Consider the following 16,050-nt stretch of genomic DNA (forward strand, 5'->3'; position numbering starts at 1 on the left):
GCCAGCCCGCTCAGAGATGTGTATAAGAGACAGTGCAAATACTTTTACTTAAAATAAAAAAAATTTACTTGCTTCAAGAAAATTATTTCTTTGAGGGGTACCTGAAACATATTTATTTGTTTTAAGTAATTTTTTTTCTCAGTGTACTAGCGCAACTGAGTGGCAGAATGGATAATTAGTCCCTGACAGTCATCAATTTTGTTAATATAATAAAGGCAAAATTGATGATTGCCAAGGACGAATTATCAGGAATAGTACGGAAAAAGAAGTAGAAATAAAAATCTCTGCGGGCTCACATTGTACGCACAATCGACTATAGAGATTAGCGAGATCGCCAAGTGGGCGTATCTAGTTCATTTGTTTTGAGACACTCGAGCGAGCACACGCTCTAACGACGATTTAATTTAAAGCGTTTGGCGACGACTGACGTCTACATTAACGTAATTGCGGGATCGCTGTTAAACATATCGCGCTGGAACGTCGTGAAGTGACGTTGTTTGTATCATCATTTGTCACACACCGTCGCGCGCTTATTCTGCAAAATAATTGCGAGACGCGCGTTGACGAGGCCATTACGAGAACACCGTAAGTTAATATCCACGTAAAGAACATCATTCCCGAAGAGCGCCTGGCGCGACATGAAATATTGGGTAGACTCGGAGGTTGCGGTTGGTGCCGCGTAAATATTTCACGACGCTTGTTGACGACACAAGTAACGTACGGTACGCAATTGGGCTGAATGTACACAGGAGATCGCGGGACTCTTTCGGTGGAACGTAGCTCGGTTATGTTTTACTTGTTTAAAGTAAATACGTTTTTATTCTGTTATTCTCAAACGTCACGCTGTACGCGAGATTCGTTATATATATAGCTGCGCCGTAAAATCTATCTCACATGTGTCATCGTACCTCCTGACACGGGTCGGACAATGCATCCGCTTTCAGCACATGTCAATATTCTATGTCTGGAGGGTGAAAAGAGGGAGGACATGATCCCGGTGAGCTTGTCAGTGACGAAAGTCAACGATTCGCCCGGCAGATGATACATAACGCCGGGGACAAGTAGTACAACCATAAAATTAAACACGGGAAAGGCGTGACGAATTATCGGTAAAAGTCTGTTCGCTCCAGTCGACAGAATTAACTTTAATTAGTTTAGACCAGTAAAGCTCCATAATCATAAATAATAATTTTTAAAAAATTGTAAAAAATATAATGATTGTATCCAATTGTAAACGTGTGGTTTGTAAACGTATTGGAATTGATTTACCTTGTAATTATCGTAATCATCGAGTTTAACGTTTCTTCTTTTATTACTAATTTTGAGAGTAATACACTTTCTGAATTAAAGTAAACTTTTTTCTCTCAGGGTAAGAGAATCGCGAGATATTGCATGAACTAAACGTTCAATTAGCTCCTTATGAGCGGCTACAATTCCTTTTCCGTCGAGTAGAATAAGGAAACACTGGTATGCAATTAAGTAAACGAGATAAAGGAGGTGGCTTTTTCTCGTGTCGACAAAACGGAAGATTTTACTCTTTCACGACGATCGTTCTACAAATTGAAGAAGAGACGCCCGAAAAATGGAGTTAATAATTCCCACGCTGGGATGCGATCAGCCGGTACGTTTATACATTCATAATGTCTTAATGAACGTTTAATACGGGCAGCTTTCAGATGTTATCCGAACAAACTTTATTCACCGTGATGACCGAGATTTAAATTTTCAGATATTCTTGCCGAGATAAGATACATATTATCGATTAATACCTCTAATATTTCTTGAGAATGAGAACCTTCGCTTAACTCGTCAAATCTTTTTTTTTTATATTTAAAGCAACACAATTAAAACAATACTAAAATCATAATAAAGAAAATACACTTTAACGGTATACACTTTAATGTGAAAAATCGTGAAATGGTATCCTGACATTTGTTACATTTTATGTAAATATGTTTAGATTATTAATTATTATATCTAGATGAATGCATTAATTCGGAAAATAAACAACATTTCCAATCTTTCTGTAATTGACTAAGTGACCTAATTAATGATTAACCTTTGCTGTCCTACAGCAAAGTGGACATAAATATCATGCGTATAATAAATTCCAAATCCTCGAATTAATCCACAGTTACAATTACATAGCTACATTTTTAAAATCTTTATAAATTTCGAATAATTTCAAAGAATATTTTTGGAATAATAAAATTTAAATGTTAGAACAAATGTTGAATAATATCAATGCAAGAATAAACCACTTAATACTAGTATTACCGGTTAAATCGCGCATACGGACGAAAAAAAAGAATGTATATTTTAACTGATCGCACGATACTAAATATTGCATGTATTAAAATTTATTAAAATCACGATACCACGGGGAGGGGGGAAGGGTGGTATAATTTTATATTTCTCCGTATTTTCGAACCGCGCGTCACGCGCGTCGTTACAAATGACGCGCCGCAGTTGCGAGCGGTGAATAATTTAATCCCGCACTCTCTCCCGGAGTTTCGGGGCTCCGCAAAATCCTGCGCAGTGTACCGCACGCACATTGCTAGGACGTACGTACGTACGTACGTACGTACAAGTACGGATAGTTCGCGAAAGGGAATATTTAACGCGCGCGCCGTCCCCCGTGGACATTCGGAATTTCGAACGAGCCCGATAACACCGACGAGAAAATGCGAAGCGAAAAGCGTAAAAACAACGAGAAATACTCCATTCCCGACCGGCCACAGCGCGTTACGTTGTTGTTTTGACGTTGCACAATCACGCGTTATTTATTAATATACCGACCACTCTCGGGGCGACGGGGGGAGAGTGATTCATCGACGGAGACACGGAGCGCTCTGCAGCGAAACGACGCGCGTGGAATTCCGTCATAAAGGTGAGAGTGCGCCTCTCTCTTTCTCTCTCTCTCGCTCTCTCTCTCTCTCTCTCTCTCTCTCTCTCTCGTCTCTCTCTCTCTCTCTCTCTCTCTCTCTCTCTCTCTCTCTCTCTCTCTCTCTCTCTCTCTCTCTCGTCGTCACACATGCAACCGGTATTTTCAGATTCTCCGGGAAATCTTTACACAATCAAGCCTGCGAGAGGTGGTTTTCCTCGACGCGAAAATAAGAGCCTAGAGGCGACATCGGGACTGTCACGCTTGTCGCCGACGTGATCTCGGGATGATAAGCTATCACGAGAAGGACTGCTCCCGTGTCTATTTACGGATCCCCTGCGTCACGTCTGCAGATCCTTTTTTTTTTAGAACAAATTAAACCACGGATTTGTTCGGCGGTAAAGTCGAAACGAGACTTTACGCGGTCAGCCGAGGATCGGTTGACCGCGTTCTTCTTTAACATTCAACGCCGAGTACCTCTCGATAATGAAGCTTAGACTTAATATCTGATAAAAGAAAGATAAGTCCTCTTGAATTTAAATGAACGAGAAAGTTTTGTTATTTAATTTCACTCCCTGTGGAAAGTTAGTTTCGCGAAAAGGGAGGTTCTTCGTTTTTTTTTTTCCCCCCGATCACTCGTAACGCGAAAACCTGTACCGTACCTCGACATGTCAGTCGTGAAAAACTCGTTAATTGGCGAGGGAATCTGTCGTTAAGATTTAGCTCGGATATTCGCAGTATTTTTACGTAATTTACTGCGTTAGCACCTGTCGATCCGTTTTCATTAAGGGCGCATTGTACTGGCAGGGAAAAAAAAGACTATCGTTCCTACATTTCTTTCATCGTTCATATATTTTTTCCGGTATTTTCACTACGCAACTATTCCCCGAGAACAATGGGGAACTTAATAAAACAATTTTTTTTTAGCTCCGACGCGAATTTGTTCTGTCAATCGAAGATTAAAACCAGTACTATACTTTATTTCTTCCTACATTGCTTTTTTTTAACAAATCAAGTCTTCACACAAAAGTAACTGGACATTTGTCGTTGATCGTGATAAAATTATTTGTTATATTAAATTTCGCGGATATAAAAATTAAGAGAATAGAAATGCTAAGTGTTAATTCAACGGTTCAATAAAATGTCAGTAGGTTGACGTAATTTTATATAATAATCGGAAATTTTGTTTCATTGCAAAATTTAAAATTCTGAAAATTCACAGTTTTAATATTTAAAAAAAATATCAGCAAAATAAATGAAATTTTGTATAGTAATCAGAAATTTTTATTACACGTTAATATTTAATGTACAAGTTATTCACAACACAAACTTGTTACCAGTGTAAAGTTTAAAATATAAAACATTAAAATTCCTGATTACTACGTAAAGTTATGTTATCGTACTGACATTTTATTATTTAATATCGAATCGATAGGTCAGAATTTATATTTTTATATTTTATGCACACAATGTATCGTGTGTCTGAAATTTAATTTTTTAATGATCATCCAAAAAAAAACGATATTCAATTACTTCTGTGAATGTAAGACTTGATTTGATGGAAAAGTAATACACAGAGAGGAATGTAAAACTTGATTTGATAAAAGTAATACAGAAAGAAATAGAGAGTAAAGTTTTCTTAAAAAAACAGAAAATAAAACAGAATTTTGTAATTCTCCTTTTGTAAACCGATCAAAAACTTAACAAAGTCGATTATTTTATTAATCACATTAATCATTATTAAATAAAATAACATTTCACGAAATTCGTTTGCGGTTCAATAAAACAATCTGTCAGTACTTAAGAGAATTAAGTCTGGCGAAACTTTCTTACTTAACTTAAGGAAAATGAACTTTCAATTTTGCGGCAATATAAACTAAATACGATGGATTTTATAAATACCATAGAAAATTAAGCACTTCGTGCTCCGTCGTATGATCTAACACAGCTTTTAAAATTAAATGACGACAGTATTAATAGATTAGAAGAGATATACAAAGATATAATTTGCACAATTTATAGGAATCATAGCGGACTGGTTTTCAGACAGATGAGAGACTTGATATCCAAGAATGAGGGATGTAAATCGAGATATAAACTTGCGGGATAGACGAGCCGAGTCAGCTCATTACCTCGGTTTCCGGTTATCGATGGGCTTTAATTTAACCGGCCCTAACTGCCTAATTAACCTTCCGCTCTGTGTGTCGCGCGAGTAAAAACGACCAGTCGGGGTCGCGCGCGTACCAGAGGAGGATAAATTCCACTTACCCTGCCTGTCTGTCTTATCCCGTCCCGTCGTAGAGATCACTGTTCCTCCACCTCCCTCGACGAGAGCGGCACAAAGAATCACAGTTCACGAGAAAAGATATGCACGACGGACGACGACGGCGACGGCGACGGCGACACGTAGCTGCTCACGAGCGATCATCCGCGGGAGGGAATTTCTCTTTGTATCTCCCTCTCCCTCTCTCTCTCTCTCTCTCTCCCTCTTTCTCTTTTCTCTTTCTTTCTCTCTCTTTCGGGGAACTTCTCCAAGAAAATCTCACTGTCCCAAAAGCTTCGGACCGGAAGAGGACGCGTTCACGATGACGATGAAAATAACGTTGACGACGATGACGATCAAGCCAAGTACACTCACACACGTTTCGCGTTGCGCATGTGTATACATATATCTATCTATCTATCTATCTATCCATTTATCTATATTTATATATATCTCTGTGCACGCATCTCAATAGAATTCACGACGTTTCTTCTTCTCTCTTTCTCCCTCTTTTTCTCCATCTACCTTCGTTAAACTCACTGGTTCGCGACAACCTCCGTTCGCTGGACAACCTCTGGTCGCGTCGTTCTTTCTCCACCCTCCGCCCTCTCGCTTCCGACTCTCTTCTTTCTCTCCCTCTTTTTCCTTCTATCTATCTCTCTTTCTCTCTCTCTCTCTCACTCACATACACACACACACACACACACACACACACTCTCTCTCTCTCTGCAACTAGGATAAAATGATATGTATTCGTTCGCAACGGCGGTCCCCGAAACTGCACGGCTTCGCGTTTCGCACGTTCGCTGGGGCCGGCGATCGAGAGCGTCCTGATTTCACCCCCGTATCATCCGTCCGTCTCTCGTTGGTTGATTTTCCTCTCTTGTGCAGGCTCGTCTGCTCCGTTCCTCGTTCTCTCTCCTTATCTTCCTATCTCTCTTTCTCTCCCTGTCTTTCTCTCGATGGAGACCCCGTTGCACGCCCCCTCGGACCAACAACCCTTACTCACTATTATCTTTGCCTAAAACTAATACGGATAATATACTCCCGGTGCACACGGCTAATATCTCTACACTCGCACGACTACCCCGTGTGCGCTCTAACCCGAGTCATATTTTAAGTACGACGACGTACGGGTGGCGGTGCGACCGTGGGGTTACACTCTCTGCCTCTCACGCTGCCACCTCCCTCTTGCGCCCCGGTCGGCCGCGACGCGCCCCTACCCGCCGAAGGTATCCCCACTAGGGACGCCGCTCGCCCTTGACGCGCCACCCCGCCGAACAGTGACGTCTCCCAATGATTCGACTCCTACCCCCTTCGTCAAGATGTGCGTGTTCGCCTGCTTTTATTTTCTATTATTAACATCAAATTCCAGGCTATTTTTGTCACTTTAACTTATTCGTAAACCGGCACGCACATATTTTTATTTTTATTATTATCTATCTTCTTTGTTAATTAAAATATGTAACACTTGAAAGGATCGCGAGTTTTTTTTCGGAAAAATCGTGAAGATGCTACCTTTTTGATAATTTATAAAAATTGAGAATAAACAGAACAGAATTTATATATTATTAGAGTTTTATATGCATTACATCGATTAATATAATACGTGAAAAATATTAATTTCAATGAGCTTAAGAACCGCGATACTATATAAAGACAAAGTTGTCGTCAAATATTTTGATGACACCTTTATCATCAAAATATTCTCGCTCCTTCTGTTAAGCTCGGCCAACCCCGAGTTTCTCCACGCGATCGAGACGCCCCTAACGTACCACCCCTTTATTCTCCGCTCGGAAAATCGCAGTGACGGAATTCTGCCGCAAGGTTCCGTGCCGCTACAATTCCACGGCAATCCTTACGTGTTTCACGAAACATTACGGAGTCTATTACGAAGCATGACTATTTACTTTTAATGAACTCACATTGTACATTGAAGTACGAAGAAGTTACGCCAAGTTACAACCTTTCCAAGTTTCACTCGGTGAACGTTTCTCGGTATTGTCGCGCGACACCCCGGTTACTTGCGACGCCCTTGAAATTATGACAACCCACTCCTCGCCGGATGGAGGCCAGTAACGTAGTCGGAATATCGCTTTACAGAGAATTATAATTAAATTAGTTGATATTTACGTCTCCATGAAATTGTGGGCGTAAAGTTAACGAACGTACACGGGGGATATAATTTAGCTGCGTGTAATTTATTGCTCGTGTAAGCTCGTGTAAGCTCGCGTAGTCGGATGTACATATGTAATTCATAAGATATCAATTTTTCACGACATCCGATACGTCGCGTGGGGTATATAACAAATTAATGTTTATGCCGTAAATACAAATTAATCCGGCAGCTTTTCGCTCGCATTTCTGCGTATATATATTATTGCAGAGAGAGCGTTGCGCTATACATTTCGCCTCCGTGCATGGCACCAAGTCGGAGTGAGCCGTCAAAGTTACGACAGCCCTTATTAACGCCGGGGCCTCGTGGAAATTTGTAAGTGCCGTGTTTCATGCGGCAGTTTTTGCGGCCGTTACCACACCGTCACGCTGCGTTTCCCCGACCCCACCCCCTCTGTATTCGGTCGATCGACGATAACGTCGGCATTGTTGTCGTACGTCACTGACCGCCACCCCTGCGAGGAATTATATACCCTTTCTCCTGCCGCTGTTTTCCCTACCTATCGCGCGTCCCTCTCCCGTTCCCCTCCTCCACCGCCGCCGTTTCAAACGAGGCTCAATGGTAGCCACAGACTACTTATGGTATCTAAACGCCCGATGCCTAGAGCGATGTGTCTGACACGGCCCGATAGGTGAATGGACAGAATGCCGTCTCTATCCCGCGCGGCAAGCGCCACACCACTAAATCATGCATATATCGAAACCGTCGCGGGGGCGGTCGCGTGCATCACGTGACGGTCGTCGTGCTACGAAATTAGGGATGTTTGTATCCCCGCGGCGCGAGATAGCCCCCCCCCCTCCCAGGTATCGAGTTCGAGCTCGATTGAGCTACCGATCCTCCTGAATCTATATACCGTTCGATCTCCACGTCACCGTCGCGTCGTCGTGATACCGTATACCGCGTGACTCTGAGCTGCAGGTCGCAGATCGAGGGGGATAATTTTAGAGAGCGGAGAATTAACGACGACGCCTCTCTATGCAGCCGTCTCCGTAAACATCAGCCATTCTGCTTGGCCTTTCTGTGTTTGTCACCTCGATACCCCATTACCTCTAACTAATATTTATGGCTAACCCGATTCCACGGGTATTAACGTACTAAAGTCAGGAAGCGATTGCTTTCCTTCGGAAGAAAACAACTGACCCTCAAACGTAGGAAGCGACTCTTCGGGCGACCCTCTCCCCCCTCCCCCTACCCCAAGCCGCTCCAACTCCAACGTTACGATCGCGGAAATTGTGCGTTACCGGAAGTCACATATTTTAAAAGGGTAGAGCGAGGAAAGGGGTAGGCGAGGGAGGAGTGGGGCAGAGCATCGGGGCGGCTTACCCCTTCCGCGTCCCTCGGCTGCGAGCTTTCACGAGCTGCTCCCCACTCGGGGGTTCGTTTCCCTACCCGGCGGCCGAGGGATTCTCCTATTGACGTACCGGTCCCCTCCGACCTGACCCCGTGGACCCCGCGCCCATGTCTACCCCCACGCGCGCCATCGCCATCCCTCTGGCGCTCTATAGCACGGTCTGACGTAACGCGACGTTACGTCAGACCACCCTCGCAGCCCGCTGCTGCAACGGGTGGTCTCCGGACATCCTCGCACCCTCGCACAAACCGTCTCTCCTCCTGTCTCTCCCTCTTTTTACCCCCTCTCTCCCCCCCCCAACCCCTCTCTCTTTCTTTCTCGCCGTTTCTCGCGCAATGGCATTTCTTATCGCCGCAACGCGGTGCTTCTTTATAATCACGAGCCCCGCCTTCGCGATGTTGCCTTCGCGAGTAGGACGCGATTTCGTATATAAAAAAGAAAAAGCACGTTAGATGAAACGTTAGATAGGCGGCGAGAGAGCGAGAGGAGAGTCTCTCGCCGCGTGGGTAGCTACATGGGAGTCCCTTTTCTCGGATCGATTTAAAATCCTGCCTTTCGTCGTTATACCTTCTTTGAGTCTCGATGCACTTTATTTTGTGATGATTTTACTTTTGACAGAGAAAACGCGGCGTGTCGAACGTTTGATGTCTCGACAGGGGAAATATCTTGACTTATTATTCCGTACAATTTAATTCGCAATCGTAGCCCGACGTGATTGTACCTTTAATTCCGCCCCGTAATTCTGAAAGCTGCTTCCAAAGGCGGAGGTTTGCACACTGGCCTCTGTATGGTTAGTGGTGACAATATAATCAGTAACAGGCTCAAAGAAATAGAGGGAGAAGGAAGAAAGAGAGAGAATTCCAAGAAATTGTCTTGTTCCGCGCAGAATAGAAGAGTCAATTTTACGTTAATTCTTAGAATAATATTATAGGAAAATACATGGTAGAAACTGGCAATTCGGCAACATGTCTTTCAAAATACGCTTCTTGTTACATGCAATTATATATTTTTTTAAATTAAAATTTAATTTTTTAAATGTTCATTAAAATTAATACATTTTAAAGTTCCTACAAAGTATGTGTATATAAAGTATATTGACGTGAATCTTTCAAGTATTACGATTGTTTTTATAAATTTCGGATGATCGATCTCATGCAAAATTTATATTAATATATGCATGAGAAATACAAAATTTCGATTTTCTCGGTATATATAAAATTCGAAGTGGCGCGTCTCTGTCAGATTTTAAATTCTTAATTTCTCTAACGTTGCCACATTGAAGTTCGAAATTCCACGTTTACGCTTGGAATTTAAGCGATATATATAAGTAATATGTATATATATATGGTTCGCATCTGGCACATAATAGCTTTAATCCCGCGCAAAGTGTGCGCATCGCAGTTGTTAAGCATAATTAATCATTCGCTAACGCGTGCATTAATGCCCTGGTGCACTTCAATCGTCATAATTTATCGTAGGAAATCTCAAGGTATCCGAGCCCGTGTAATGTATCGTCCATTATTTCGAACGCTATACATACATCTAATATATGGAAAACTTTGATAAACTTACGGATCTCTGGCATGTCTACACGGCCGTAGATTCGTCCCTGAACCGAAGGCGATGCGACGGCGATGCGATGCCTTTCAACGTAAAACACACGCGCGTTATAAAAATTCGCGATGAACGGGAGCGAAAAACGACTCTTTCGCGCGAACCTGTTGAAGTTAGAGCCGTGACGCCGACGTCCATGACTGCCGTGAAAGCGGAAACGCCAAACGTGTCGCTGGCGCCATCTGACGTCACGAATGCCAGATGTTTTCCGAAGCGCGCGGCTTGGTCGATAGCGTGGGGATTTCTACTCGTAGATCTTTTGTGTGCGTGTGATTGGCATCACTGAATTCCGGAAAGCCAATTCGAGGGATACGTTTGTCTCACACTCTCACCTGCACCTACTGCACTCGTGTTTTCTCGTTCTCTTTCTCTCATCGATGCACGAACGTACGTCCGTCTCGTTCTCAGACGCGAGGCAGTGCATGTGAAGCAAACGGATCTCGGAATGAAAAGAGTTCAAATACGTTACGATCCTACGAGGGAAAACAACGCGCTGTCAATTGGAGTTAAATGACAAGAAAACTTGCCGGTAATAAATAAATTTGCTTCTTTCCTTTGGTGTCAATTGCACGAAGATTTAATGTCTCATACAATATCGATGAGATGGGTTTAATTTTCGCGTATCAGAAACATGCTTCAGGTTTATTTATCTTTGTTAAAGATTTCTTTAATAAATATATATTGCATGATATCAAAGGATATGTTACAAGATCATAATTTTTTGCGAATTAGAAAACTAATCACTTTTATGATCTAATAATTTTGTCTCATCTATCTGATAATTCTACCTATATCACCTGTGTTAAATATTACCACTTGTAAATACCTTTTTACTATTAGGTAAAAATATGATGTGCCATTTATGGATTCATTGTATTTTCTTAGGAACGAAATCATGAACGAGGTTGCAGATACTTTTGCTTGGGCTCGCCAGCTTGAGTGCCCACCGACAGTATACAACGAATCAGTGAAGAAAATGTTTGTCCACTACTTTTTTTTTTATCTATATATATTTATTGAAATTCGCTGTTTTCTCATCTTGCCTAATTTTCATTTCCATTCAGATTGTGCAAAGGAGTGCTGGAGCTCCTGTGGGAGGACATTTCCAATTGTGCGTTTCCCACAGCTGAAGCGTGTAAATTAAGAAAAAACATTTTACTGTACAAACTGAAGCATGGATTGAACGATTCTGCAATTTCATCCGTGAGGGATTTGAATCAATTGAGACCCAAGAGCAACGCACTGAAACAACAGATATCCACGCTGGACGAGGAATATGAGGAGCAGGATCATGCTGTCAGGCAAAAAAGTAAGATTACGAGCACGCGTTGACTTTGAGGATGTTTTCACAGAGTTCTGATACATTTCAAATTGTTAGTGCAACGGTTGAAGGATATAAAGAACAGGTGTTCGATGATCAACATAAGAAAGGAGCTTCTCAAACTGAAACACAGCGAAACCAGCAAGCAACTGAAAGATTGCGGTGACATGAGACGAGTGTGCCAGCATCTGATGCCAAACACCTGTAAGGACATAGATCAACAGAGATTGAGGGAGAATCTAAATGTAATAGCAGACCTGCGTCGTTCGGCCACTGATAAGAAACAGGTACTTTTTACAGAACATTATAAAAACGATTATCAAAATAATACTTTACATATAATACCGAAAGTGACATTTTCTAACAACAGGTGTGGACAAAGGTATCAAGCTCTCTTGGTGGTATTGACGTACACACTCTATGGACACACTTGTACCAAACGCTGTCGCAAGATTTGAGCACGTTAATGAAATTGGAGACCAAGAACGACTCGGACAGTCCGAGGGTAGTAGGCGAAAATATAGATATTGGTATCGCAAGAGCATGCGGCCAATACATATGCATAATATCGAAACGCGTGTTGTCTAATGCTAAAGCTGACATGTACCAGCAACGTTTAATGGAATTTATAGATCTAATAGAGGTAAGCGTGTAAGAGTCTCTCTTGAGGCATCAAACCGGACAAGAAAAAATATAATTAACAACAAGCACATTTGATTAGAATTAACGTACCACCTTGTCTTGCAGTCGTTATCTCAGGAAAATGTGAGCATGTGGCTAGCTTTAAAGTTGGAGGTGAGAAAATTAGAAGCCGAACAGACGTACCTGCAAGACGAAGTTCAGAAATTGAAGAACATCATCCAGGAGAATTCCCTGATCAATCTCGACATAGCTCGATTAACGGCCGACATAGAGACGATTGACGCACAGATGGTACGGTTACACATTTCGCACTCCACTCTCATTCTTTCGATACTAATATTCGAGTATATTGCAGGACAATTACGTAAAGGACATTCAGCAGTCCATAGCAGTTTTAAACTCTACGCCGACGCTCATATTTAAAGAGAAAGAGAAGCTACATTACGAATTGCAGAGGATATCGGCATTGCAGACTGACAATTACGACGCGAAATGCGTGAATAATGCGCTGGACATCGAGCTGGATATGTTTTACAATATCTTGGATCTCAACGCTTTACGAAAAATAATGTTGAAGGGAGATGTCGGAGTGTACAGGTCGGTAAAATCTTACGTCGTACGATTCTCGTAAAATCTCGTCTTACGATTGAATTTTGCGTTGAATATTTCAGAGTTATCATACATAAATTTTCTTACAGACACGCAGTGTGTGGTCTCGACAAAGCCTCCATCACCACGGTCAATCCGCAATGCTCGAGGATCAAGCCTTACTTCCCGACAATACAAATACCGTTATACTCTCTCGTAGAATGCTATAGAAACGCGATTGCCAATATAGTTTACACGAAGCACACTTCCACTTTAACGGAGGATATTGAGTGCGCGAATAAGTTAATGCCGCCGCGAGAAAAATGTGATTATAACAGCCTGGAGCTGCTGAACCTCACCAAAGTCGTTTGCGATCAGGCGCGTGAGGAGATCAAGCACTTTAACGCGGTCCTAAACGCTTGGTAAATTCTAATTCGTGGAAATAGCAGTTGAAAATAGTTGATGCGGTTGTAACTTTAATTACATTTTTTTAGGACGAATCAAGACGTGCAGGAGGCGATGGCGCTCGACGAAACGACCGTGGACGGCGTGTCTTTTAAGGATTGGTTGCAGCGTTACAATTTATTGTTATACATGATACAAAAGAGCAAATGACTTTATCTTGTAGTCTCTCGCCAATTATGATATTGTTAAGTGTCCGAAGAATTTTTGCACATATATACTTTTATATCAAACCTCAAGGGTAATGACTCACGAGTACACGGGCATAGTAAATAGACTTATATTTTTCGCAAAAATACATCACGTAATACACGTTAACCAATTTTGTTGATTAATAAATTTCAGTTACAGTACGACGTAAAAATTCGATGTAAGAGCACTTGGAATTTTCACATATCGCTGACTATCGAGACATTGGCGGCGCACGCCTGTAATTCTTGCTTTCGGCGTCCCACCGCGGCGAGCCACTTGCAACAAAACAACTTCAAGTTCTCGGCCGGGTGAGAGAAAAAAAATTCGGATTGTCCATGTATTTCTTTTCTACCGTACGCGCGAATTTAGCACTTTTCATCGCTCCAACGATCGTACATTGATTGATATCTAATTAAAAAAATCAGCAGTCGACGGGTTCCAATCCTTTCAAGCTGAAATATTCTGAATTCATGGAATTCCAAATTTTTTTTATATATATAATCTCGCGAACGCTCATGTATGGTATACGTATCAATTATTGCGAGTCACGCATGACAGATCGCAGTCGACAAGTTCATTACCAATGTAGCTCGAGTAAAGTTAAATTCCTTCGACGCTTATTTCTCTTCCATCGTTAAATGACGCGAGTAAACGTGCAAAAGTTATTCGTCTGTCGTTTGTTTGAGATGGAGAAAAAATATGGATTAAGAACATTTTCCCAGCTTGGGAACAAGCTCTTCGGTTACATTTGCTGCGATCCTACATTATTCGAATCGCAAGACTCGAGAACGTTCACAAGTGAGAAGGGCAGTAATCGCGGGGATTCCGAGAAGTCGAAAATTCAAGGCGCCCACTTGACTTTTCTTTTTTTACCTTATGTACGTAAGCCGCAACTATAAGGGTCATGCACCCCAACGTGCGATTTTATACAGCTCTCCCGCCTCTTATACATATACACATGTGGATTTATATAAATTAGCCCCTGAACTTTTTTTTTTTAATTTTTTTTTTCAATCGCCTCGAAGTGTGGCACGGCCGTCGCACTCCTCGGACTTCTCTTTAGTAGTATATAAAACTAACCTACCTATATATGTACAAGACGCTATGTATTACATACAAGAGACGCGCGCGAAGCGAGCGAGATAGATAGCGTGCCGACTGTCGCGGTTTTAGTTGACTTCAGCTTTCGGGGAGAACATAAAGGCCGATAATACTTGAAGTAGTCAGTAATAAGTAGACAGTAAAAAAAAAAGTTAAAAGCAGGAAATTAGACAACAGGCATTAGCCATCTATGTACATATTTTTCTTCGTCCGTAATTTTAACCGCGACTAGAAATAAGCTAGAATTAAATAAGAATTTATTTAATTACGCGAAACTACGATTTCCGAATCTTCCCGATGGACACTTGAGATAAGATATTTCCGGTTTTGCAAGCATCTACCAAAGGTAGATATTTTTCATTTCATTTATCTTTTTTTATTTTTCACTTTAAACTTTGATCGCAATCTTGTCGTCCGATATTAAATAACGATATCGCCGCCCATTCAAATTCATCGATCCAAGATTTTTTTCGGGCGCAGTCCGGCTGCCGAACGGAGGAAGACTCGCGGTGTTCAACCCTCTGTCAGCCGAAGGAGCTAATGAACGCGAACGCGAAGTCCTCGCACGCTTCCCGCGCGCGTTCACACGCGTTAAATAGTACAACCGAGACGGCGAGCATCCGCGACGGGCGTCTGCACGTCCGCGATGTGGAAGGGTGTCGCGACGCCCGGGGCTGGACGTCGGCGTGATGGCTGCTGCTGGGCGCGCGAAGGAAAGGGGGATGTCGAGAGTCCCTCTCGCGAGTCGACGTATGCACGATCACAGAGGTCGGTTACTGGCATTTCGAACCGATGCTTTTGAGCTTTAAGTATTGAGCAAAAGGCACGCCTGTCTTCCCAAGGCACACCGGCGCGATCGTATCCTTCCTGCTCCCGCACTGATGCTTGAGACTCGGACGGTCAACTCTCGATGGTAGTCTTCACGAATCAATAAGAATAGAACTAGACTGAATCATTTAAGCGATCCAATAAACATTTCAATTTTAAGATCTTTGATTTTCTATATAATCAAAATTATATATATAATAAATTACAATTCTAAAACTATATATATATTTTTTTTTTTGGAGGAATAAATATTGACAATAATGTGCCCAGATAGCACACAGAGCCCAAAAGAATTCATTAGTGTATTCAATTTTATGTCATCAATTCTGAGTTCATTTTCAGGTGCAAAAAGAATCCCTTTTAGAAAAAGAATTTTTTTTGCATCTGAAAATAAACTCAGAATTAGTGACATATAGGTAACTGAGTTCTTTTTTCATTCTCTGTGCTATCTGGGTGCGCTTTGTGAGATCGATCGTTTGGTCAAAGATCGTGATTTTCGTCGAACTTCGATTCTAGCTGTCCTTTCGCGCTTGTACATAATCGAGAAATTTCGCGTCAAAGTCCGCGGCTCGGTCGGCTAAGGTCACCCGAATTCATGCATGCTACTACGGTGGCGAGTCGTCGAAAT

The 16,050-nt window shown here is 42.0% G+C and overlaps 2 protein-coding genes across 2 annotated transcripts in view; one reads left to right on the forward strand and one right to left on the reverse strand.

Annotated features, from left to right (window-relative positions):
- LOC105448236 (cationic amino acid transporter 2) overlaps positions 1 to 5,812 on the reverse strand; it is a 71,598-nt gene extending 65,786 nt beyond the window's left edge. The window contains exon 1 of the mRNA XM_011686699.1: positions 5,153 to 5,812. The gene's annotated coding sequence lies outside the window, so the exon portion shown is untranslated. The remainder of the gene's footprint in view (positions 1 to 5,152) is intronic.
- A 4,861-nt stretch (positions 5,813 to 10,673) lies between these two features.
- Positions 10,674 to 13,915, forward strand: LOC105448237. The gene is made up of 9 exons (XM_011686701.1): positions 10,674 to 10,817; positions 11,174 to 11,266; positions 11,353 to 11,597; positions 11,667 to 11,896; positions 11,980 to 12,252; positions 12,357 to 12,542; positions 12,607 to 12,848; positions 12,950 to 13,261; positions 13,334 to 13,915. Exons 2-9 carry the CDS (start codon positions 11,184 to 11,186, stop codon positions 13,452 to 13,454), a joined length of 1,692 nt encoding a protein of 563 aa, XP_011685003.1. The 5' UTR covers positions 10,674 to 10,817; positions 11,174 to 11,183; the 3' UTR covers positions 13,455 to 13,915.
- Positions 13,916 to 16,050: the final 2,135 nt, after the last annotated feature.

The sequence above is a fragment of the Wasmannia auropunctata genome, unplaced genomic scaffold, assembly GCF_000956235.1.
Source record: "Wasmannia auropunctata unplaced genomic scaffold, wasmannia.A_1.0 LD336088.1, whole genome shotgun sequence".
Classification (NCBI taxonomy): domain Eukaryota; kingdom Metazoa; phylum Arthropoda; class Insecta; order Hymenoptera; family Formicidae; genus Wasmannia; species Wasmannia auropunctata.